Source organism: Aquarana catesbeiana, linkage group LG01 (assembly GCF_042186555.1).
Source record: "Aquarana catesbeiana isolate 2022-GZ linkage group LG01, ASM4218655v1, whole genome shotgun sequence".
Lineage (NCBI taxonomy): Eukaryota > Metazoa > Chordata > Amphibia > Anura > Ranidae > Aquarana > Aquarana catesbeiana.
Window position 1 is genome coordinate 445,929,047 of NC_133324.1, and position 26,604 is coordinate 445,955,650.

The 26,604-nt window shown below is 42.9% G+C and overlaps 1 protein-coding gene across 11 annotated transcripts in view; it reads left to right on the forward strand.

Annotated features, from left to right (window-relative positions):
• The window catches only part of SLC24A2 (solute carrier family 24 member 2), a 273,770-nt gene that overhangs the window by 208,489 nt on the left and 38,677 nt on the right, over positions 1-26,604 (forward strand). For 8 of the 11 annotated variants that reach the window (XM_073636439.1, XM_073636393.1, XM_073636481.1 and 5 more), the window contains 2 exons: positions 18,382-18,411; positions 24,084-24,182. In XM_073636439.1, coding sequence (XP_073492540.1) covers positions 18,382-18,411; positions 24,084-24,182 — 129 coding nt within the window. The remainder of the gene's footprint in view (positions 1-18,381; positions 18,412-24,083; positions 24,183-26,604) is intronic. The other 3 variants (XM_073636472.1, XM_073636448.1, XM_073636463.1) reach the window with 1 other exon arrangement.

A 26,604-nucleotide genomic window follows, 5' to 3' on the forward strand; every position in this document is an offset into this window, starting at 1 on the left:
AAGCTGCATTGGTGGGCACTGGTCACACTGCAATCATGGGCACAGTTGAGGCTGCATTGGTGGGCACTGGTCACGCTGCAATAATGGGCACAGGTGAGGCTGCATTGGTGGGAACTGGTCACGCTGCAATGATGGGCACAGGTGAGGCTGCATTGGTGGGCACAGGTCACGCTGCAATGATGGGCACGTGTGAGGCTACACTGGTTGGCACTGGTCACACTGCAATGATGGGCACAGGTGAGACTGCATTGGTGAGAACTGCTCACACTGCAATGATGGTCACCGGTGAAGCTGCGTTGGTGGGAACAGGTCACGCTGCAATGATGGGCACAGGTGAGGCTGCATTGGTGAGAACTGGTCACGCTGCAATGATGGGCACAGGTGAGACTGCAGTGGTGGGCACAGGTCACGCTACAATGATGTGCACAGGTGAGGCTGCAATGATGGGCACAGGTCACGCTGCAATGATGGGCACAGGTGAGGCTGCTTTGGTGGGCACTGGTCACGATGCAATCATGGGCACAGGTGAGGCTGCATTAGTGGGCACTGGTCACGCTGCATATATGGGCACAGGTGAGGCTGCATTGGTGGGCACGCTGCAGTAATGGTCACAGGTGAGGCTGCATTGGTGGGAACTGGTCACGCTGCAATGATGGACACAGGTGAGGCTGCATTGGTGGGCACGGGTCACGCTGCTATGATGGGAAAAAGTGAGGCTACATTGGTGGGCACTGGTCGTGCTGCAATGATGGGCACAGGTGAGACTGCATTGGTGAGAACTGCTCACGCTGCAATGATGGGCACAGGTGAGGATACATTGGTGGGCACTGGTCACGCTGCAATGATGGGCACAGGTGAGACTGCATTGGTGAGAACTGGTCACGCTGCAATGATGGGCACAGGTGAGGCTGCATTGGTGGGCACAGGTCACGCTGCAATGATGGGCACAGGTGAGGCTGCATTAGTAGGCACTGGTGGGCATTGCATTGGTGAGAACTGCTCACACTGCAATGATGGGCACAGGTAAGGCTACATTGGTGGGCACTGGTCACGCTGCAATGATGGGCACAGGTGAGACTGCATTGGTGAGAACTGGTCATGCTGCAATGATGGGCACAGGTGAGGCTGCATTGGTGGGCACAGGTCACGCTGCAATGATGGGCACAGGTGAGGCTACATTAGTGGGCACTGGTCACGCTGCATATATGGGCACAGGTGAGGCTGCATTGGTGGGCACTGATCACACTGCTTAGATGGGAACAGGTGAGGCTGCATAGATGGGCACAGGTGAGGCTGCATTGATGGACACAGGTGAGGCTGCATTGATGTGCACAGGTGAGGCTGCATTGATGGGCACAGGCCACGCTGCAATGATGGGCATATGTGAGGCTGCATTGGTGAGCACAGGTCATGCTGCAATGATAGACACAGGTGAGGTTGAATTGGTGGGAACTGGTCACACTGCAATGATGGGCACAGGCGAGGATGCATTGGTGGGCACTGGTCACGCTGCAATGATGGGCACAGGTGAGGCTGCATTGGTGGGCACAGGTCACGCTGCAATGATAGGCACAGGTGAGGCTGCAATGATGCGCACAGGTGAAGCTGCATTGGTGGGCACTGGTCACACTGCAATCATGGGCACAGTTGAGGCTGCATTGGTGGGCACTGGTCACGCTGCAATAATGGGCACAGGTGAGGCTGCATTGGTGGGAACTGGTCACGCTGCAATGATGGGCACAGGTGAGGCTGCATTGGTGGGCACAGGTCACGCTGCAATGATGGGCACGAGTGAGGCTACACTGGTTGGCACTGGTCACACTGCAATGATGGGCACAGGTGAGACTGCATTGGTGAGAACTGCTCACACTGCAATGATGGTCACCGGTGAAGCTGCGTTGGTGGGAACAGGTCACGCTGCAATGATGGGCACAGGTGAGGCTGCATTGGTGAGAACTGGTCACGCTGCAATGATGGGCACAGGTGAGACTGCAGTGGTGGGCACAGGTCACGCTACAATGATGTGCACAGGTGAGGCTGAAATGATGGGCACAGGTCACGCTGCAATGATGGGCACAGGTGAGGCTGCTTTGGTGGGCACTGGTCACGATGCAATCATGGGCACAGGTGAGGCTGCATTAGTGGGCACTGGTCACGCTGCATATATGGGCACAGGTGAGGCTGCATTGGTGGGCACGCTGCAGTAATGGTCACAGGTGAGGCTGCATTGGTGGGAACTGGTCACGCTGCAATGATGGGCACAGGTGAGGCTGCATTGGTGGGCACGGGTCACGCTGCTATGATGGGAAAAAGTGAGGCTACATTGGTGGGCACTGGTCGTGCTGCAATGATGGGCACAGGTGAGACTGCATTGGTGAGAACTGCTCACGCTGCAATGATGGGCACAGGTGAGGATACATTGGTGGGCACTGGTCACGCTGCAATGATGGGCACAGGTGAGACTGCATTGGTGAGAACTGGTCACGCTGCAATGATGGGCACAGGTGAGGCTGCATTGGTGGGCACAGGTCACGCTGCAATGATGGGCACAGGTGAGGCTGCATTAGTAGGCACTGGTGGGCATTGCATTGGTGAGAACTGCTCACACTGCAATGATGGGCACAGGTAAGGCTACATTGGTGGGCACTGGTCACGCTGCAATGATGGGCACAGGTGAGACTGCATTGGTGAGAACTGGTCATGCTGCAATGATGGGCACAGGTGAGGCTGCATTGGTGGGCACAGGTCACGCTGCAATGATGGGCACAGGTGAGGCTACATTAGTGGGCACTGGTCACGCTGCATATATGGGCACAGGTGAGGCTGCATTGGTGGGCACTGATCACACTGCTTAGATGGGAACAGGTGAGGCTGCATAGATGGGCACAGGTGAGGCTGCATTGATGGACACAGGTGAGGCTGCATTGATGTGCACAGGTGAGGCTGCATTGATGGGCACAGGTCACGCTGCAATGATGGGCATATGTGAGGCTGCATTGGTGAGCACAGGTCATGCTGCAATGATAGACACAGGTGAGGTTGAATTGGTGGGAACTGGTCACACTGCAATGATGGGCACAGGTGAGGCTGCATTGGTGGGCACGAGTCACGCTGCAATGATGGGCACAGGTGAGGCTACATTGATGGGCATAGGTGAGGCTGCACTGATGGGCACAGGTGAGGCTGCACTGATAGGCACTGTTGTTGTTAATATTTGATTTTGTAACTTAATTCTGCATAAAACATTTAAGTGTAATTTCATGGGATAATGAGAGGGCGTGTTTAGGGGTGGAATTAGGGGCAGGGCAAGGTAGGATTGGGCAGGGCAACTGGTGGCGAGTAACCCTTAAGGCCTGGCTAGTAGCTCAGGACTTGAAATTTTGAGCCCAGCTTTATAGGCCACACATTATTCCATGACTACTCACAAAGGAATACCCTCACTTGTAGCTATGGCAGAGACCAGGCAAAAGGGAGTCAATGCAGAATTGCAGGCAAACATTCACTCTGCTGAACGCCCACACAACTTTCAACATCAGAGTGACGATGTGTCTCTTGCACCAGAGCATGAAGCAACACTAACACAGGTCTCAGCATCTGATTCTTTTGTTTCAGGCCTATTTGAGTAAAGCAGAATTCTCTGCATCTATGTCACATTTCTTCAGACAGATTATGACCTTGATACTTTCTTTCTACAGGACCCAAAAACACCACCACTCATCTTCTAGTCCCATTTCTCAACTGAAGTTGGATCCTGATATGCCAGTCCTACAGGATTCAGACCCAGAAGGGAATAAAGAGGTTATTTAAGAGGAGGAATCTGTGGAAGGTTTTTCTCCCCTAGATTGTCACTATACTAAAGAGGAAGCTTCACGCAACATGCTTGCTAATGTTAAAAAGCTCATTGCCTCTTAGTATTGTGATTTTCCTCACCATGTCCTTTTAGGTACAAGGAGACCTGCAAAATTCTGCAAAAAATGCCCTGTTCATGAACCAATATAGTCTTTGATAACTGGGTCACTCCTGAAATAATTTTTACAAAGAAGTGGGCTATTCCTGTAGTTGATCCTGCTATCTCTGTCCTAAATAAACATCTCAATGTTCCTATTGAAGATGTTCCTTGTTTCAAAGATTTTGCAGATAGAAAGTTTGAGACGCTTCTAAAGGTTGTCTTTGAGCTTGCAGGCCCGGCCTTGCAACCAGCTTTTGCTGCAATTTCAGTATGTTAGAATGCAGCCAACTGGATTAGGACATGGAAACAATCATTATCGCCTTGTATTTAAGGGTTGTAATGTTACACAGTAGTTACAGGAATTGCTTTCTGCTCTGCTATTCTATGAATCTGCCCTATGAATTTCTAGAATGGCTGTGATCTCTATTCTCATGAATCTTATGACTGAAAACTTGGACTGCTGAAGCTGCCTGCAAAAGGTGTCTCACACATAGACATCTGTTTGGTGAGGCACTTGCCCAATTCATTAAAGAAGTCACAGGTGGGAAGGTTTTACTTTCACAGTGAAATATCCCAAAACCACCTTCCTCAAGAGCCCCTGGCTCCTCTAAATGCAAAAGCACCTGTCTGTTCTAATAAGGCTTCAAATTCCAAACGTAATTTTAGCTATTCCTTTCGGAGCAAGGCTTGGTCCACCAAGACCACCAAGGCTTTCTCAAAGTCCTCTTCACAATGAAGGGACACCCTTACTCCTAAGAGTAGGGGGACGTCTGTTACAGTTTTCCTCTCTCTGGGTCACAGACATCCTAGATCTGTGGGTTCAATCCGTGGTTTCAAAGGGGTACAAATACAGTTCAAAACATTATCACCTCACCACTTTCTTCTTTCATACAGGGCCGTTTTTAAGGCAGGGCAAAAGGGGCAGCTGCCCTGGGCCCTGTCTATGTTGTGGGGCCCAAAGTAGCTGCCTCATACTTGACAACTATCCTGGTTTAAATTCCCTCATCCCTTGAAGTTTTAGTCCTGTGCTGTGTCCCAATATCTCAGTGTGAAGTGCTGCTACTAATGCTGCCCAGCTCTGCCCTGTTGTGTACAGATGACTCACCTGCAGACCCTGTGTTTACATGTAAATTACCAGCATCCATATGTAAATAGCGGCGGCCGGCGGCATTCATATGTATATCATGCCCCCCTGAGGTCATATCCACATGAATCTCTAGCAACCAATCAACAAGCAGAAATCATGTGCTGTAACCTCTAGCAACCAGTCAGTGGCAGTAATGATACACTGTAACCTCTGGCAACCAATCACAATCGCTGCCTGATCTGATTCAGTAAACTGATTTTGAGTCTAGCTGCTATTTATTGTATGGCGGAGAGCGAAACTGCATGGGGGAGGGGGCCCAAGAAAAGTTCTGCCCAGGGTCCAATCAATATTAAAGACGGCCCTGCTTTCATATTATCCAAAAACTGCCCAAGGACAGTTATATTTGCAGAATTCCTAAACCACTTCTTGTGCCAAGATGTTGTTGTGCCAGCACCGCCACAAGACAGGTTCAGAGTATTCTAATCAAACTTCACAGTACCAAGACCTATTTGCCCTATTATGCATTTAAAATCTGTCAACAAATTCCTTCAAATTAGAAATTTTTGTATAGAATCCACAAGGTCAATAAATACCTCTTTGAAACAAGAGGAATACATGGCATCATGCCTATCTCCATGTTTCCATTTACCCACCACATCAGTGTTCTCTGTGCGTTGCATTGGCAGACAACCACTTCCAGTTTGTTGCACTATCCTTTGGCCTATCCTCTGCTTCCAGAGTGTTCACAAAAGTCTTAGCACCTTTGCTTGCCCTTCTCAGAACATCCAACTAACAGGCTGTCTAGACGATCTTCTTCTCAAGGGATCATCTCCCCCCGAGCTATCAGAAAATGTCCACAGGACTGTTCAGATCATCCAAGCCTTTGGCTGGGTGATCAGTTTCAACAAATCTGGTCTCTGGCCTTCCCTTCACCTAGAATATTGAGTCTGGTCCTGGACACATTCCAAGCAAAGTTCTTTCTCCCAAAAAAGAAAATTCTTTCTCTAATTGCACATGCTTGTAAACTGAGATTAGGGAAGAGCACGATGTTTGAGTCGAACATAAGTGTTCGCCCATTCGCCGAATTTAGAACATTAGGGGACGTTCGGGGAAATTTGAGCGCCCGCAGAACACCCCATAATGCACTGCGAGACCGTCAATGCACTGCGAGATCGCAGTGCATTGACGGCTGCTGATTGGCCAAAGTATGCACCTGACCTGCATGCTTTGGCCAATCACAGCCCAGTCTGCTGTGACAGCCATGATTGGCCAAAAGCAGGGTGCCTTTGGCCAATCATGGCTCAGGGGGCTAAGTCCACGCCCCACACTATGTAAAGCTGCTTACATAGCGGCCGTACACAGTGTAATGAATGAAAGCAGCAAAATTACATTTCTAAAGGAAATTTTTTCAGTTAAAACTGCTTGCGGCTGTATTGTAATGCCATATCTCGGCAATATACATACAAATCATAGAAAAAACGGTGTGCGTTCCCCCCCCCAGTCCATTACCAGGCCCTTTGTGTTTGGTATGGAGATAAAGGGATATCCTGCGCCAAAAAAAAATGGCGTGGGGTCCCCCCCAAAATCCATGCCAAGCCCTTCAGGTCTGGTATAGATTTTAAGGGGAATCCCGCACCAAAATAATAAAAATGGCACGGGGGTACCCCCAAAATCCACACCAGACAATTATCTGAGCACCCAACCTGGCAGGCTGCAGGAAAAGGTGGGGACGAGAGAGCGCCCCCCCTCCTGAACCATACCAGGCCACATTCCCTCAACATGGGGAGGGTGCTTTGGGGTCCCCCCAAAACACCTCGTCCCCATGTTAATGGGGACAAGGGCCTCTTCCCCACAACCCTTGCCCGGTGGTTGTGGGGGTCTGTGGGCGGGGGGCTTATCAGAATCTGGAAGACCCCTTTAACAAGGGGGCCCCCAGATCCTGGCCCCCCATGTAAATGGGTATCGTGTGCATTGTACCCCTACACATAAACCAAAAAAAGTGTTAAAACGGGTGACCCCGCCCCCCTCTGACGTCATGTGACGTCACATGATGTCAGAAGGATACAGGGTCATCCGCTTATGTCACCGGGTGATCCTGCCCTCAGCTATATACCAGCTGTCATCAAGAAAAGGCTGCAGTCAGCGGGATGCCTCCCATGGAGGCGGAGGTTTCCTGTTTTTTTTTTTCTCGGGTTGTCGACGCTGTGATTGAAGATGGATTGAAAATGCAGGACACTTTTTTTTTAATAAAGGAATTGTCCAAAACTGTCTCCTGTCATTTTTACTTTTGTGACACTTTTCTTGGTGGATGTGTAGGGATACAATGTATCCGATACCCATTCACATAAGGAAGGGGCAGGATCTGGGGGCCCCCTTGTTAAAGCACCCTGCCCGCAGACCCCCACAAGGGTTTTGGGGATGAGGCCTTTGCACCCTCCCCATGTTGAGGGCATGTGGCCTGGTACTAAAAAAAAAAAATACTAAAAAACACACTCTAAAACATGTAGTCCTTTAAAATATTGTAGCAGCGCTCTTGTCAAATAAAATCCAATGACAAACTTCCATATACAATTTATATATGAGTCAGTAGGAACGAAGGAGATCTGTTTTAACTTGTGTTCTGATATGTTGAAAACACCTTCCACCATACACTTCACCACGTGAAGAGATTCTCCCCTTTGGGGGTACACTCACCAGAGATGCAGTAGTAATGCGCCTTTAGTTATAAAACCCTCTCCACCGCTGCAACCAAAACTTCCACCAAATACCAGTCACGCTGTATAGGGCTCCAGTAAAACCATGTGAAGGAAAAAATTATCCACATAGTGTAATACTGCATAAAGTTTTTATTAAGACCAAAAAACCCCCCTTACAAGTTATGCGTACAGAATTCAAGTTATCTTGGAGCGATAATAAAGTGCAATGTGCCTGTATATTCACCACCATCACGGGTAATGAAAGGAGAGAAACCGCTGTTTACACCAACGATCCACTTCCTGGTTACTTGGCCCGTGGTGCGCACACATCACTTCTGGTCAATGTCATAGATCACGTGCTGATGCGTTTCGTCACTTTCTGACTTTGTTTGAGGGCGCCATAGGGAAATTTGGAAAGCCATAAGGAAGTCCCTGTGCGTCAGAGGGGGCGGGTTCACCCAGGGATGTCACCATGTGGCCCCACCCTCAGTTATAAAATAACTGTCACCTGCGAGGACGTGTCATACGGCGGGTGCCTCCCATGGAGGCGGGTTGGTCGCTGCTTTTTTTTTTCTTTTTTGGTCCATCGGCGGAGCGAGAGAAGAAGATGAATGGACTTCGTGGGACATTTTTATTTATTTTATTTTTTAATAAAGGACTTGTCTCAAGCCGTGTCTTATGTTATTTGTACCATTTTGACACTTTTTTTGTGAAATGTTAGGGGTACATTTGTACCCCGTTACCATTTCACACAGGGGGGAGGCCGGGATCTGGGGGTATCCTTGTTTAAGGGGGCTTCCAGATTCAGATAAGCCCCCCGCCCGCAGACCCCCACAACCGCCGGGCAAGGGTTGCGGGGATAAGGCCCTTGTCCCCATCAACATGGTGACAAGGTGCTTTGGGGGGCTACCCCAAAGCACCCTCCCCATGTTGAGGGCATGTGGCCTGGTACAGTTCAGGAGGGGGGAAGCTCTCTCGTCCCCCCTCTTTTCCTGCGACCTGCCAGGTTGTGTGCTCAGATAAGGGCCTGGTATGGAATTTGGAGGGATCCCCACACAATTTTTTTTTTAAATTTTGGTTTGGGGTTCCCCTTAATATTGATACCAGACCCAAAGGGCCTGGTAATGGACTGGGGGGATCCCATGCTGTTTTTTTTCAATGACTTCTTTTATCTGTATTGCCGGGACCCACAATTCATTATAGCCGGGAGTACTTTTAAATGACTTTTTTTCCTTTAGAAATGTCATTTTTTGCAGGTACGGGAAAAATGTGCAACTTTACAGGAATACTATAGACACCCCCCAGGTACGAAATTTAAAGGAATATTTCACTTTTATTGTTTCACTTTAAGCATTATTAAAATCACTGCTCCCGAAAAAATTGACATTTTCAAAACTTTTTTTGCATTGATACATGTCCCCTGGGGCAGAACCCAGGTCCCTTAACACTTTTTATGACAATACCATGCATATAAGCCTTTAAAATTAGCACTTTTGATTTCTCCTATAGACTTTTAAAGGGTGTTCCGTGGCTTTCGAATTTGCCGTGAACACCCCAAATTGTTTGCTATTCAGCAAACACCCGATGTTCGAGTCAAACTTACATTCGACTCGAACATCGGGCTCATCCCTACTGGTATTATGTAATAAACAAAAAAATATAATTCTAGTAAAATGTCAGATGCTATGTTATACAGTGGCCCTGGGTATTTTGGTAGAATGTCATCATTCTGACTTTAGCATGGCATGGTTCTGGCTGTGGTATTTTAACAAGGCACAGATTGGCCACATTAACTTGACAGTGTTGTATCCCTGGTAAAAAAAGCAATCATTCTTATTCATGGAACTTAGCTTGAGGTTTTCTTATGATTATCATCTTAGTCTCTCTTGTGTTCACACTGAAGCTATATTATAGCCATTACCTATGCTTCAAAAAGTAGTCACCTTCTTGGAAGCTTAAATGTTTTATTGTCAATTTACTACAGTTCATTCAGTTTTGTTTTTTTGCCACTGATCAATAGAAATAGAGTAAAAACACTTCAATTTGATTTGAATTAAGTACAATAGACAAAAACAATTCATTATATAAGTGTAAATCACTTTAAAGGCTAAGTTCACCTTTTTAATTTTTTTCTAAATTCCAGCTTCCCCTATGTACCAATATAGCATTATTGTACTTATTTTGCAAAAATAAAGCAGCTTTCCATTAATTCTACACAGACTTAGCTCACTCTCTTCAGCTGTTTAAAAACACTGCTCCATTACTTCTGCCTTACTTCCTGGACAGACTTTAGGTCATGACAAAAGAAGAAGTTGACCAGTTGATCACATTAGCACACACCCTGCATCATCTACCCTCAGCTGGTCAACTGGTCAGGATGTAAGGCAGAAGTAATGGATACGTGTTTTTAAACAGCTATGAAGAGTTATAACATAAGGTACGAAAACATCTTTGTCCTATTAAATGACCACACAACAGATCTTTCATGTAAATGCAGAAACATTTACCACCACATAAACATGTTTCCAAAAAACAGTAGCAAGCCCATCAGTATAACAAAATTGTGAGTCTCATTCACTATCCAATATACAGTATAGACTACGTAGCCACCATATATTAAACATTGCAGAGCCTTGCAACATGGAAACTTGTAGGCAATAATTAATGCACTACCGTGGAAATAGGTGGTCATCAGAAAGTAACTAGAAAACATAAGAGACAAGCAAGAAGCTAAAATGACTCAGTACAGGGTAGAGCAAGAGAAAATAAACACCTTCGAGTAGGATATGTATAACAGTTTTTGAAGAGGAGGTCAAGCCTCGTACACGCTACTAGTTTTTTTTAGTTAAACCCAGCGAGTTGAATGAAAAGACATAATGACACAAGGAAGACTTACAGGATCCATGGCATGTCCAAGCACCAGTTGGGTGGAGACTAGACTTCCATTATGCAAAATTATCTCCAAAGATACAGTACTCAGATGAACATATGGCACTGTGAACAACACAGAGATCAGTCTTGAAAGGTAATGATAAACTGCAATGTGGACCAGCTTACCAGCCATGATTTGGTTAAATTCCTCTGTACAAGAATATTCAATCCAAAGAAAACAATGTTTTATTGAATCTTTTGTGTGTGCCTTTTAGTGAACTAGTCAGACCCTGTTTTTGTCTGATGTCTTCTAGTTTGTAAAACCACTGTCGTAATGAAGGTGAGTCTGTAGACTTCCACAGGTCGGGGATGTGTGCCCTGGCAGCATTTACTAAATACCACCATTTTTTTGTAAATTTTCAGAGAGACCGGATTATTGTACAAAAGACAAAGGAGGATACGAATGGTCTTGGTCTATCAGTATACATCTGTGGTATAGCATGTACCTGCAACCAGAAATTTTTCAGAAATGGACAAGACCAAAGACATGCAGCATGTCTCCCCATGCTGTATCAAAACCCCCATGCCACATCTACCCGTGCCAACACAACTCCAACACAGATGGGTATATACGGTTTAATCACATCAGGGTGCAATACTACCGAGTTGCTCTTATGTAGCCGGTTTCATGATATTTAGTACTGATGGAAAATTTGTAGCATTTGATTAGAATCTCGGTTCATGCAGGAGGGGTCCAGTCAAGCAGTCAAGTTGAAGTTCTCTCTCCCTAGGAAGCCAGGTGGTGATTGCATGGTCTCGGTAAGCAGGAGTTTATGAGTGACAGAAAGGGCATCTGTTATTGTGATATCTGGGCCACGTGAATCCACTTGGAATGTCTAATTTAGTACAGTGCAGAATACATGTCACTATCAAACAAAAACATAAAGGTAGCCCCTTGCAGTCCAAAAACAAATTTAGGATGACCTAAAATTGGGTAAAAGGGAGTTTGCAGTTCACTTTTTATATTACGGGTATACATGTTTTTGTTCTAGGCTGCCTAAGAGCATTAGCTAGGGACTTATCACACTGATTCTTGTATTCTTAGAAAAAACACCTACATTTAACACTCGATGAGAATAAGCTTGATGCGTTTGTTACCCCAACACTTCATATTCCTGATATGTGCCTGCTGTACTTGTATGAGAAAGTATCCTGTTCTCTTTGTATTGCTTCCTTTATGTGAAATCCCTGGTGTTCCTGCTAGTCCCCTTGCTTTCCTAATAAATCTGACCACACTAAGCAAGAGATCATACCATAGTCAGTTCTCCAGCTATGCTATGAACTCAGTGTGCTCTCTTCCAATGATCAGACTTGTTCTGACACGCCCCCGATGCACAGCCATTCACTGACAAGCTCAGTGTGCTGCTGCTTCTCCTCCCCCCAGCTCGTATGCAGCTGAGAACAGAGAGAATGTGATTATTTATAAAAAAGGGGAAAATGTATTTATAATGTTTTTTTTTATATTTATGAAAAAATGGTTTGTCTTTCATTTCTATTTCAAACTAAATGGGTTATTTTACATTTTGATAGTTTACAATCACTTTAAGATGGTGGCAAAGAGTCTTTAATTCAACTAGGGCTACCTACATTTTCCTCTTATTATGGAGGTGCTCCAAGTTATTGATATTTTTAAGTATATTCTATATACATTGGGTTCTTTCCTTATTAATCCTGGACCCATGATTGATTAAAACCCCAAGGTGAAGAGACATCATCTTTGGTGTTAAAAATAGTAATTTTTCAACGTACTTACCTGTAAAATCCTTTTCTTGGAGTAGATTACGGGACACAGAGCAACCATAACAATGACTATATGGGTTATATGCCACCTACTGGTAGATGGACAAACAGGAAGTCCTCCCCTATATAATCCCTCCTACACAGGAAGTACCTCAGTTTTGAAGCAAAGCAATGAATATCCCCCCAAAAAATGTAAGGGACCTCTGTGTCCTGTGATGTACCCCAAGAAAAAATCCTATTTTCTTTATCATACATCACGGGACACTGAGCAACCATAATAATGACTATATAGGATGTCCTAAAGCAATGCACTTGATGGGAGGGTGACACAATCACAGAAACTGCCACCTGAGAAGGACTCCTTCTGCCACCCAAAACATACTGTGGCCAAAGCAGTATGCTCTGTGGCTTTGATATCCATCTGGTAAAATTCTGTGAATGTATGAACAAAAGACCATGTAATGGCCTTAAAATCCTGAGCCACTGACTCCCGATGACAGAGGGCCCAAGATGCCCCCCACATACCTGGTAGCGAGCGCCTTTACCAAAAAAAGGGGTGGAGGACCTTGCCCTTTTAAGCCATAGGTTTGAATAATTAACTGGCAAATCCAATGAAAATAGTTAACTTGGATGCCTCCTGTCCATCCTGGGCAACATGCATCCATGCAAAAGCACCATTGTGGCCAGCCTTGGGGGGCTGTATGCTGGGCGCCACCCGCTTGTCGGAGCAGGGGGCCACGGGGCGGGCAGGCTGGGTCCCTCTGCAAACATGTGCCTATGCAAACTTGTGTTTATTCAAGTAAGCAAGCATGTGTCTATGCAAACATGTGCCTAAGCAAGTAAGCAAGCATTATGAAACATGTATACTATGATGCACCTGCTCAACTGCACCTGGGGCCATACTAGTTATAGTCAGGATTAGCCAAGTACATAGGCATCCAATGCAGCCTCTATGCTGCTTCAACAGCCTAAGGCCTCTTCCACACCTTTGCGACCCGTTCTGTGACTTGGGACTGCAAGTAATGTTTCATATTCCCATCGCACACGTTCCTGGTATAAGCTCTAAAGGTTTGGGTGCTGCAGCAACAACCAGCTGGATACTGGTTCAAGTCACAATGTAGATATTTGCCAGCACACCAAGGATCAGCACAAGGTGGCGTCCAAACGGTTTAGTTTATTGCATGATCACAACACAAAAAGGTGCAACGTTTCGGAGTTACGCAGGACCCCTTCGCCAGGCATGTGATCATCTCTGTGGTGTTGTCATCAGCGGGTACCACGGACCTGATGTCCACCAGCACTGCTGATCATTCGTTACAAGGCAGATTACTGATCTGTCAGTAGAGAAGGCATGATTCCTTTATTCCAGCAAAGCAGGTACATGGATCCATTCCTTCCGCTAGTAAATGCACCTCCCACACAGCACACAAACACTGGCTAGACACACAGTTAACCCTTTGATCGCCCCTGATGTTAACCCCTTCCCAGCCAGTGTCATTAGAACAGTGACAGTGCATATTTTTTAGCACTGATTACTGTATTAGTGTCGCTGGTCCCCAATTAGTATCAAGTGTCAGTTAGGTGTCTGATTTGTCCTTAGCAATATCGCAGTCCTGCTATAAGTCGCTGATCGCCACCATTACTAGTAAAACAAATAAATAAATAAAAATTCTATAAATATGTCCCATAGTTTGTAGATGCTATAAGTAACTTTTGCAAAAAAACAATCAATATACGCTTGTTGGGATTTTTTTTAACCAAAAATATGTAGCAGAATACATATTGGCCTAAACTGGTGAGGAAATTAGATTTTTTACATTTTTTATTGGATATATTTTATAGCAGAAATTAAAGAAAGTAAAAATTATATATATTTTTTCTTCAAAATTGTCTATTTTTTTTTGTTTTTTGTTTTTAGCGCAAACATTAAAAAAACAAATACCACCAAAAGAAAGTTCTATTTGTGTGAAAAGAAGGACATAAATTTTATTTGGATGCAGTGTCACACAACCATCAGTTAAAGTAAAGCAGTGCCATAGCCTGGCAGAAATGGCCTGGTCATGAAAGGGGGTGAATCTTCTGTAGCTGAAGTGGTTAATAGGAAAGCAGGGGCACTGGCAGGAACACCAGGGATTTCATACAAAGGAAGCAATACAGAGAGAACAGGATACTTCTCATACAAGTATATGATACAGCAGGCATATATCAAAAATATGAAATATTGGGGTAACAAACGCTTTAATTTAAATTATTATTTGGATTTTTTCACAGTTTTTTTTTCCTTCATTAAAAAAGGGTCCATTTATGGCACAAGAACAAATCCAGAATAGTTGAAGGCATCTTCCATAACCTTAGGGAGCTATTTACAGCCCATTGCACCCTTAACAAAGAGAAGTATGGAGGGTTTTTTTCAGAATCATACTTACCTAGGTGGATTCAGCATCGGTCCCTTATGCTGCATCTGTCCCCTGCTGGCTTTAAGACTGAGAATCGAGCAATCAAACACCGCTGATCGCTCGGTTCTCAGGGCTCCCTGAGCAGAGAGTTGGTGACTATCAGTCACCAACTCTCTGCTCTGCCCTCCCTCACTCACTGGAGCGCTGGGCTGTGGAGGCTGAACAAACAGCCAGTTTAGGCTCTCAGCGGCTCACAGATCCCGATTTCATTGTCGCGATCTTGCCCAAGCCTGGACCGGCTCTGTGACGTCAGGTGACAGCGGGTTTCAGCCACTGAAAACAAGTCACAGGAGTGCAGAACGAACTGCACTCCTGTGAACCACAGGAGAAGTACAATCAATCAAGCTTTGGCTGTACTTCTCCTTTAACTCTATTCCAATGCAGGTCACAAAAACGTTGCTGAAATTCCCTATTTTTAACAGAACAAACTTAAAATAACTTATTTTCACCCACCTTTAGTCACTGAGGCTGATTTACTTTACAAGGAGTTGAGAATCCTTATTCAATAAAATTGACCTGTCTTCACTCTAATTACCCAAATCATATGCATATATTGAATATGCATAATTAAATAATTGTAGTAAAACTTTACCTAATTAAGACCTCTTTCACACTGGGGCGGTTTGCAGGCACTATTGTGCTAAAAATAGCACCTGCAAACCGACCCGAAACAGCCGCTGCTGTGTCTCCAGTGTGAAAGGCTGAGGGCTTTCACACTGGAGTGGTGCGCTAGCAGGACAGGAAAAAAAGTCCTGCAACAGCATCTTCGGAGTGGTGAAGGAGCGGTGTATACACCGCTCCTTCACTGCTCCTGCACATTGAAATCAATGGGGCAGCGCAGCTATACCGCCAGCAAAATGCCTCTATGGTGGTTTTTAACCCTTTCTCGGCCGCTAGCGGGGGGTAAAATCGCCCCCCGCTAGCGGCCGAATACCGCCACTAAAACGACGGTAAAGCCGACGCACCTCCCGCCGATGCACCTCCCACCCCAGTGTGAAAGGGGCCTTAGTGAAGATTATCAACTGCCTTGGAACTGGAACCTCTTGCAGAGTTGTTTTCTTTCAAGACTCAGCCCCTTTAAGATATATCTTGCAGCAGAAATTGGGTATATGCCCAAGATGATAGTGCTCATAGTGTCTTTTTCTCTTGATGATTGTATTGTGTAATTATTGTCCCTGAGTACTTCTGATTGCCTCTTTGCTCCCATTGTCATGAGTCATGATGAAGCAATCAGTCTTGCTCATAATCAGCTGGATTGTTCTGGCCGCACACTCAGCTAAGCAAATCACTGCAGATTTGTGGTCACACAAAGTATACCAGTGCTATAAATATAGTATTTCTTGCATTTTTAAGAAAATTGTACATTATAATCATTGTTTTTTTTATGTTTCAAAAAAATGAAATTAATTTATTAAGAAAGAAAATGGAAACCATCAAGCAACTCACAGTAACTTTGACATTAATGGGTAATTCAGTAAATATAGTGATATAATATTTGCTTTTTAGTGAGGACTTGCCTCAACTTCTTAGAACTTGTGTAAATGTTCATTTGAATTTTACTTATTTCAATAGTATTTTATATTTTTAGTATTTATATATTTAAATTCAATAGTATATTGTATTTCAGTATATTCATGTAACTTAATGCATACCAATTTTAACAAATATTTACCTATACAATTTATATCCATAATATATTTGTGCAGTGTTTAGCATGCTGAATATAGTGCCCCACACCAATAGGCACGAAACACCCTTCCATTCTGATCATTCTTGAGTTTAGTCAATGAATTTGTACCCATTCACATTTTACCAAGCTGCTGCAATGTGATAAGGCAGCCCATCTATTTTGACCCTTTAGCACCTGACTTTTTTGAGGTGCTTCTAGAATGCGTACAAACCTCCAAAAATTATATTTCAGCATTGAGTGAATACTGGTAGGCTGGGTCTCTCATTGCCTTTATATGTCTCTTAGCAATGGAAGACTGGCTGCTTTTGACCTGGGGTCAGTCAGAGTTGAGTGACCCATAGTAGGGGATTACCTGATCTATGTTTATAACAGAGATTATAGAAAAGAATGCAGATTTCCCTCAATTATTGTACAATAAGTACAATGCAGTGTTTTCCTCTTGCAATTATTAGTTTAATTGATATATTTATCAGTATAATTGATCTAATTTCTGCTAGCTCTAAAATGAAAGCTTAGTTCCCAGGGGCATCCTGATAAACTACATTTTTTTACAGAACAATACAGCGCCATGTTGTGATACATAACATTGAAAGAAACGTGTTTCAAAAAACCCTGCCATTGCTGATTTCTCCTTTCTTCTATGATCACAATTGCTGACTTCACTCTGACTTTCTAAGCTGCAAGCTTTTTTCATATTATTGCCTCTAAAAGTATGGAAGACCTTCAATCAGCATCACAGCCAGGGAACTATTTCATATGTATAGTGTAAAAGTGCAGCGATAAAAAGTGCAAAGTGTTGAAAAACTTAATATATCTTATCTAATGTATATCATAATGAACTGTAAAGTGCAATGTGCAAAAATAAACAGTAAACAATTGTTGTAAAGTCCATATCACATATAAAAAAAAGTCAAAAAGGAGAATAAAAAGAATCCCGGTGCAATCACAGTGATTAAATAACCAATATGTGAAAATCCACCACCGAAGGGGATAACGCGCTTACCGGAACACATGGACTCAGATACAGTTGTTATACAGTGCTTATGTGGAACCAGAGTATGAAGTTCAGCTCTAAGGATCTTAGCATCACGACAGGACCACCGTTCACAGTGTTGTGTGGTGCGTTACGTTGGGTATAGCAATAAAAAAAGCCTCTACATAGTGTAAAACTGTAGCTGTAGAATTTATTTAAAAGGTAGAACACTTACATCATGTCCAAGGTAAAAAAGTCTTATTACAAAATCCAGCAGGGAATAAACTTATGTAATGCCTGAATAGCATGGAACTGACGCATTTCATCTCCAAAGACATCCTCTGGGATATATATTAGCTTAAAGTAATATATACATACATAGCTTGAAGAAAGAGTGCGACTGCCGGGATATTCGCAGTACACACGCTCAGTGACATCATCACCCCAGGCTGGTCTCCACTTGTGCCCCAAGCCTCGTTTTGGAACTGCTTCCATCCTAAGGCCCTCTTCCTGGTAGTGGTGAGACAACATACACTACGGGAGTCGGCGGATGGTGTCATGTTCTCTGATGACAGCTCATCGGGGTGCCCCATTATACTGATGTGCCTGATATTTCCTTACTTCCCTTTGTGAGTTGCTATTGTTTTATATACATTAAATGGTATTGTTACTCCTACACTTAGAGGCGCCTCTCCTTCTTGTATTATTTTTAGCTGCTGCTGGAATCTGTTTCTGTTCCTATATTGGGGGTTGTGCTTTGTGAATGGACTTTTATAATATAGACTCTTTTACTGCATTTGAATACTTGCTTATTGGACTATTGATTGAGGATTGGTTTAATCTCCTTTCCCCTATACAGGTTTTGATACCAATATCTCTTTATCTACAGGTATATATGTCTTGAAATTATTAGTTTGTGCCTTCATCTTGTGTTTTCTCATTTGCTGCATATTGTTCCCATATGTAATTCTGTTGTTGTAATTCACTTAGTTGATAAAAATATTACCTAATGGGTAAAATATGTTTAATTAAAGAGATTGGCTTGTCCACGAAATGGCAAAATGAAAAAACTTGGTTAACCTACAGAAGGCATTCATTAGCTTAGTGAATTCGATACAACCATCCAATTATGTTCAGAGGGAATTCATATTTTTTTAAATCCTGCACATGTGATTGAGTGTTTATAAACAAACATGGATTGTGTAAATTCACCTACACTATTCCAGTGGTAAGCAAAGTTATAATGCTCCACACGGGTTCTGGGTTTGAGCTGTATCAGCATAGAACTGGGGTGGCTTTCCTTGGTGTTTTCCCTAAACCTGAAATATATCTTTCTACATAAATGTGTATTATCTGGTGTTCTTTTATACTAGCCATGGTGCTTGTTCCAGGGTATTCACTTCAGGTAGTAAAAGCAGGATCAGAATGAAAGCCCTAGATATTGCACCTTCAAAAAAAGTATGCAGCAACAGCTTCCATATCTCAATCCTTTTGATGTCCCTTTCAAAGTCACATATACGCGCTAAGGCCAATTTAGTTAGAAGCCAGTGCATTTACTTGCTTGTTTTTGAGCTGTGAGGAATTTTCCAGAAGATCACCAAGAGACGCTATAACCATACAGTTTATAGTGGGAAAGGACTAAAGGAATCAAAAAGTCCTCCAACTGAATGAATGTGTAGCACAGTAAAGTCTTCTTAGTACAGAAGGTATTCACGTGTCTAATTCTGTTTCTGGTTTGGTTGTTACCAGTGGGGATAGGAAAATGTCCCTCATCAAATGAAAGTTCTGAAAAGTTCTGCCTCAGAGGCTAAAGATGACTGTCATTCCATCTGTGTCCATCAGACAATTCATAGATGTAAGATTCTCAATGACTTGTCACTCTACGCAGTTTTGAGTTTTTAAATTGTCCATTTTTCAATAAGCCAGATTTCTTAAAACAGAACCTAAGGGAAAAACAAAAATCTTCCCATGCAGTGGGGCAGCACACTAAAAGGGTTAAATGCCCTGCTCCCACAGGCTCCCCCTACACTGCTTGACTGGTCCCTATAGGCTCTTCTTGTCTGAGTTACAGCAGTCACATGGCCTCTGACATTATCCAGCGCAATGCAGAGCTCATTGCCCTTCACTGGACGTGAGGAAGCAGAAGAAAAGTTCACCATCTGAGTGTAGGGGAGTAGAGGATAGCACTGGCTGCTGAGGGAGCAGGGAATACAGTAAGTGGAAATGCTTTTACAAGTTCCAAGACCTAAATGAGCATTTAACTCTTGCAGTGCAGGGGCAGCCTCTCAGCAAGGGAGGATTTTTACTTTGTATGGAGATAGACTTTCACTATAACTAGAGATCCAGGCTGAAAGTGCACTTCTCTCACATGAAGTTTACAATCAGTATATGTCTTACTTTTTCTTTCTGATTTTTAACAGTCCTATGTTACCCACACACAGTCCAAATTTTGGTCAATTCCTGCTAAATCAGTCAAAATTTGACCCTCTCGGCATGACCTGGCTCAACAAAAGTTGATTGAAAAATTAACTGAGCCCCATGCAAAATTGTTGGGGGAACAGTGGCTGCTGCAGTGGTAAAGTGTGTATGAAAGCAGATTTTTAATGAGTAATACAAGACTAAAGGGCAGTTAGTACTTGGGCATCCATGCCTGGCCACCAGTATAATTCATATAGTCTTTTTTAGTTCTATAAGGTCTCAAGGTATCTGGTACTAGTACATACTCAGATCCACCACTATATATCCCCCAATATAACTATTGACTAAGGGCAGTTTACGTCTAATCCTACAGTAAAGGCATAGACTAGGACTACGTTCCCTATGTATATGTTGGCCAAACAAATACTAGGGTTTATTTTTCTACAGTAGAATACATTTGTTCTGCTTCTGTAAGGGTTCTGGATATAAAACCAACAGTTTTCTCTACTTCGTCTAGTTTGCAATGCCGTGTGTTGAACCACACCTGGAACAGTACTTGTATGTGCAGCATTGCAGTTTAGATGAATGTCTTGTTGTACCTTTGCATTGGGCCTAAATACTGTATGTGCTTTATGAGAGGCAGATTCTGAAATCAGTGCATGTAGGGTGCCAGTAGTCCCCTGATTGACAATTTTTGCCTGAGCCAATAGGCTGGCAATAGCCTGCAACGCTCTGCTAAAAAGAGAAACAGCAAACTCATGCAAAACAAATAATTTAAAATGAACAAAAAAATAAATTGACTCACAAATAGAAGGTTAAAAAGGAAGTGTAACATAGGTCTGCTGACAAGAATCCTGTTCCCTCTGGTCAGTGGTTGGGCTTTGGGCTGGAGCTGTCAGAGATGCAGGAATCGGCAAGAAGAAGAGGGACCCACTAAACAGCTGTAGATGTACAGTGCCCCACGATCCTCCCCTTTCATTTCCAGGTCAAACGTACAATGCCCCTGCAAGTGTGTGCACAGCAAGGACATTGTAAAATGTACTAACCCTACCTTCACATGCTATTATTCACGAAATAAATGTGAGTTTCTAAGTTAGACATTCCATGCTAATGTCCTATAAACTCAGAGAACCACGTTGGAGAATTCAGAGAAAATAATGCTACCCAAATTCTTTGACTCAGAGCTTCACGTTTGCAGAGCATTCACATGGAATTTTGAAAACTTGTATGTACCTTCTTTACAATTGCATCTAAACACAGCACAAGATAAGCTCTCCTGTGGATTTACTTTGGACACATATTCTACAAAGAAGAGTGAAGGAACAGGTCCTGCTGAGACAGAGGTTTTTCATCAAGTTGTAAAACTTTTGTGTGTGATAAGGTCCACGTCTGTCTACCTGATGCATTTTAAATGGATCTAGGATAAACAGGAGGCCCAGTAACTGCAAGCAATGCTCAAACTCAGAAGTATTGATTACTTCTGTTGAACAATTTACTATACAGGAAGCTGAATAAAACATACATGTATTTGCAAATATATATTTTTTGCTGTAGTGGTAAAAAAACACCTATCGTGATAATATAATGTAAACAAAATTTTTACTTTTTTATAGTAATTCTAATTGTAGCCAATGACTTATAACTATAAACCTATTATTTGATTGTTTCAACCCAAACTGAACATTTATGACAGGTAAACAACAAGTGATAATGAGCAAGAAAATAGCTTATAATTGTTATATATTGCTTTTTATATATATATAAATTTATATATACATATGTATGCTGTATACATATATACCGTGTGTATATATGTATCAAAAGGTGACAAAGGAGAAATTCCAAAAAAGCAGACATTCCAAGTCTGCTTTAACGTATTTAGTTTAAGGGGTATGCTGAAGTATGCATATCAGAGTGTGCTTAGGGATGCAAATGCTGTACATCAAATACAGATACACCTATCTGTACCTGGCTATTGTTAATAGTATCTATGCATAGGTGTGCGCAGCCTTTTGCATTAGGGTGTGCACCCCAAAGCTCAAATACATATGCATGTGTATATGTACTGATGGTGTCAGTAGGGCAGTGGACAGTGTCATTATTTTTATTTTATTTTTAAATAAATTATTGTATTTTGTAACTTTTTTGTGGATGAAATATCAGTGGTCTAAACGGGGGAATATGCACCACACAAGGCGATTAGAGTGTGCCCAGGCACACCTGGCACACCCTGTGCGCACGCCTATGTATCTATGGGAACAATTTACACTGTCTCACTGGTCTACAAACACAGACAAGTTCAGCTACAGATCTTTAAAGGGTGACGGTGGAATAACCAGAATTGGTTTGCAAGCAATTATGAATAACACAGCTTTTAAGCAGTTTCCATTGTTGTGAATGGTTTTAAAATAAGTAAACTGTGTATTATCAAATTGACACTTCTTCTCTTCATCCCTGTAATATTTCATCCTGATTGCAAATATTGTATAATTATTTCAGGTTTCTTAATCACAAAGCAGGTACATGAAAGTACATGTGGACCTACATGATACAACAGAGAAGGATCGCAGTAAACGCTGTTCATTGCCTTGATTGCCCTAAACTGTGAAGTCTATTAATATGTGTAATTGTACTTTTCATGTTATCACTCCTATATGCCTGCCTTGATGCAATGTGCAATTTAGTCTTAGCTTTGCTTTTTTGCAAACAGTGAATAGTATGAATAGTGATACATGCTCTGTACAATAGCGAGAAGTTTGCCTGTGCTGTATTAGCTCGCTATGTGTAGACATGAAACACAATAGACATGGCCTGCAGCTAAGCCTCCAGACCTGACTTTTGTACAAGCCCCACTGCAGCCACTTGGGCTTCTATGCCTAATTCGATAAACATGAGAATGTGTTTTTTTTATCTTAGCGCATTCATATTTCAGTTACTAGTGTTTTAAAGTACAGTGAATGTACCTGTTTAAATAGCAAAATAATAAAAAAAAGAGTCAAGGACTAGATACATAGAGAGTGAAGAAATTTCAAGTGGGCAGTGGCCATGTTGAAAATAGGTTCTTTTTTTCAGTGGATTAAAAAAAAAAAGTAATTTGAGTATTTAACATTTTAAGACAATGTTAACATTTAAACTATGCATTTTCTTGGTTTATATGGATTTTTGTATCAAATTATTTTCAATCCATGGTTAGCATTTTGTTTAGCATAGTGGTGCTCTCTCTCTCTCTATGTAAATGGGGCAGTATAGGACTAATGCCCCGTACACACGGTCGGATTTTCCGATGGAAAATGTCCGATCGGAGCATGTTGTCGGAAATTCCGACCGTGTGTGGGCTCCATCGGACATTTTCCATCGGATTTTCCGACACACAAAGTTGGAGAGCAGGAGATAAAATTTTTCAACAACAAAATCCGTTGTCGGAAATTCCGATCGTGTGTAAACAAATCCGACGGACAAAGTGCCACGCATGCTCAGAATAAATAAAGAGATGAAAGCTATTGGCCACTGCCCCGTTTATAGTCCCGACGTACATGTTTTACATCACCGCGTTTAAAACGATCGGATTTTCCGACAACTTTGTGTGACCGTGTGTATGCAAGACAAGTTTGAGCCAACATCCGTCAGAAAAAATCCTAGGATTTTGTTGTCGGAATGTCCGAACAAAGTCCGACCGTGTGTACAGGGCATTAGAGTGTCTGCGCTGAGCCTGAATTGGGGGATAAGCTTCTACTAGAAGATCAAGTTAATGTGACAAGCTACTACCAGCTATACCATATCCTGGTTAAATGAGAACCTTCACAGATGTAAGCACTAATGTGTTTTTATACACCTTAATGTGTCAAAGAAAAACGATTCATTTTAAAGCTATGTCATCTGACAATGCTTGTTTGTTTATTGCACATTTTCCCATTTCTCACTAAGTTTTCTCATGCTTGTGACTTGCTTTGTCATTTGCCTTGGCATGAAGTTATGTGCATTGCAGTATAAAGGCTGGTTGTCTTTAAATTATTTATTAATACCTGCAGTTTATTAATCAGTACAGTTAAGCATGTGAACACTGATTATTTTTATTTGTTTATTTCTTATGTAATATTGTGACATATATTCATTCCTAAATATATATTTGTTTAATATTTTAAGGAAAGTTCAAAGAGAAGGCTTCAATCCTGAATAAAGTGGCAAAAAAGAAGTGCCAGGTAGATGACAGTGAAAGACTTAATGGAGCTGCCAACTGTATAGGTGAGTGTGCATATTTTATTAGAGGTCACCAACTGATAGAAGCAAGCTGTTACAGTGTATAGCGAAGAAGACTCAAAACTAGGAATGAGAACAAGGAAGGCATCATTAATTTTTCTAGATATTCTTCCTTCCACAATTGGCAGACTATAATCACATGTAATAAAAGAATGAACAAGGCTTGGCTCAGCCAAAGCAGGGTTGACTGTTTCTAGCAGTTTGTGTTAGAGTAGAATAGAGGTTAGAGGTTACACCTGCAAAGTTGCTTTGTATCCCTGGATATACAGGGGGTAAAATTAAGTATTGAACACGTCACCATTTTTCTAGGTAAATATATTTCTAAAGGTGCTGTTGTCATGAAATTTTCACCACATGTCGGTAACAACCCATGCGATCCATACATACAAAGAAACCAAATCAAATAAGTTCAGAAATTAGGTTGTTTGTAATAAAATGGAATGACAGAGGGAAAAAGTATTGAACACGCTAACTGAAATTTATTTATGACTGTTCAAAATCCTTTGTTGGTAATGACAGCTTCAAGATGCCTCCTGTATGGAGAAACTAATCGCATTGCATTGCTCAGGTATGATTTTGGGCCATTTTTCCATTCTACCACAGACAGTCTTCAAATCTTGAAGGTTCCGTGGGCCTCTTCTATGAACTCTGATCTTTAGTTCTTTCTATAGATTTTCTATTGTATTTAATGGCTGACCCATTCTAGCAGCTCTATTTTTTCTTTTTTTGAAACCAGTTGAGAGGCTCCTTGGCTTTGTGTTTGGAATCATTGTCTTGCTGAAATGTCCATCCTCCTTTCATCTTCATCATCCAGGTAGATGGCAGCAGATTTGTATCAAGAACGTCTTGGTACATTTTTCCATTTATCCTTACTTTAATGATATGACGTTTACCAGTACCATATGCTGAAAAACAGTCCCACGCCATGATGTTCCCACCTCCAAACTTCACTGTTGGTATGGTGTTTTTGGGGTGATGTGCAGTGCCATTTGATCCCCAAACAGGGCCGGTACAAGGGGGGTGGGAGGGGCCACCAAAACACTGGAGCATCACACTTTGTCTCAGCCTCTGTGATGCTAAAGCCTATCCAAAAGCAGAACTGAGAATGTGCCTATACCCATATCTCTCAACTGTCCCTGATTTCGAGGGACTGTCCCTGCTTTGGAGCTATGTCCCTCTGTCCCTCATTCCTCCTCATTTGTCCCTCATTTTGGTCTGATCTGTATAGATGTATATAAAATGCTCTTTTTGTCTATCAGTTTTCCAGTGCTAAATCTTTCATCTGATTCCTAAATTGCTGCATTTGTAAATTTCAAAAGCCAATATAAAGGAATAGTAGTGGTAAAAAAACACTTTAGGGTTTAACCAATCTTGTTTTTTTGTTCAATTCTCCTTTGAGGGGGCGTGGCAAGGGGTGTGTCCTATGTCTGCATACTTTTGCCGATAGGTGTCCCTCATTCCCATCTCAAAGTTGGGAGGTATGCCCATACCTACTGCAGGCTTCCCCACCCCTTTCCAGAAAGGACACACACACTCTCCAGGGCACAGGTACCTGACAGGCTGGCAGGCTGGATCAGGCAGGGAGCTCCAGTACAGGTGGGAAGAGCAGGCAGACAGCAGTAAACTGCAGCCACGATCACTGTTTTCTGCTCAGCAGACATTGGAGCTTTCCGCTTTCCTCTCTCCTTGGACAGATAGCAGACTGCTTTCTCTCCCCCTGTGAGTCCCGACCTATTGTGCCTTCCAGACTGTGTAATGCTGTGCTGTAATCCTGTGCTGACCCTTGCAGTGCAGCCAGGGGTGGACTGACCATTCGGCACTTGGGCACTGCCCGAGGGCCCCATGCCACTAAGGGGCCCCATCAGGGTTGCCAGCCTCAATAAAACCAGGGACAGTATGTAAAAATCTTTTTTTTTTTTAAATACCAAGATTATAGCTGCCCCGCCTCTCCAGTACCTTTTCAGTGTGTGTATGTGTATTCTCTGTGTGTATACTGTGTGTGTATATTGTGTCTGTGTGTGTATACTGTATGTGTGTGTGTATACTGTGTGGCCCCATAATCTATTGCCTGGGGGCCCCATAATCTCCTATTGCCTGGGGGCCCCATAATCTCCTATTGCCCGGGGGCCCCATTATCTTCTCCTATTGCCTGGGGGCCCCATAATCTCCTATTGCCTGGGGGCCCCATGAGTTGTCAGTCCGCCCCTGAGTGCAGCTTTACTAAAGAGAAAGTAAAATGTCTTTGAATAGATTAGAATATACTGGGACTTTTCAGGCTCTACATAGATGTATTACACACACAAACATACACTATATCTTAATGTAAATCCTGCCTTTTAATAAAATGTAGTGTGTGTGTGGAATACATCTATGTAGAGCCTGAAATGTCCCGGTATTTTTCTAACCT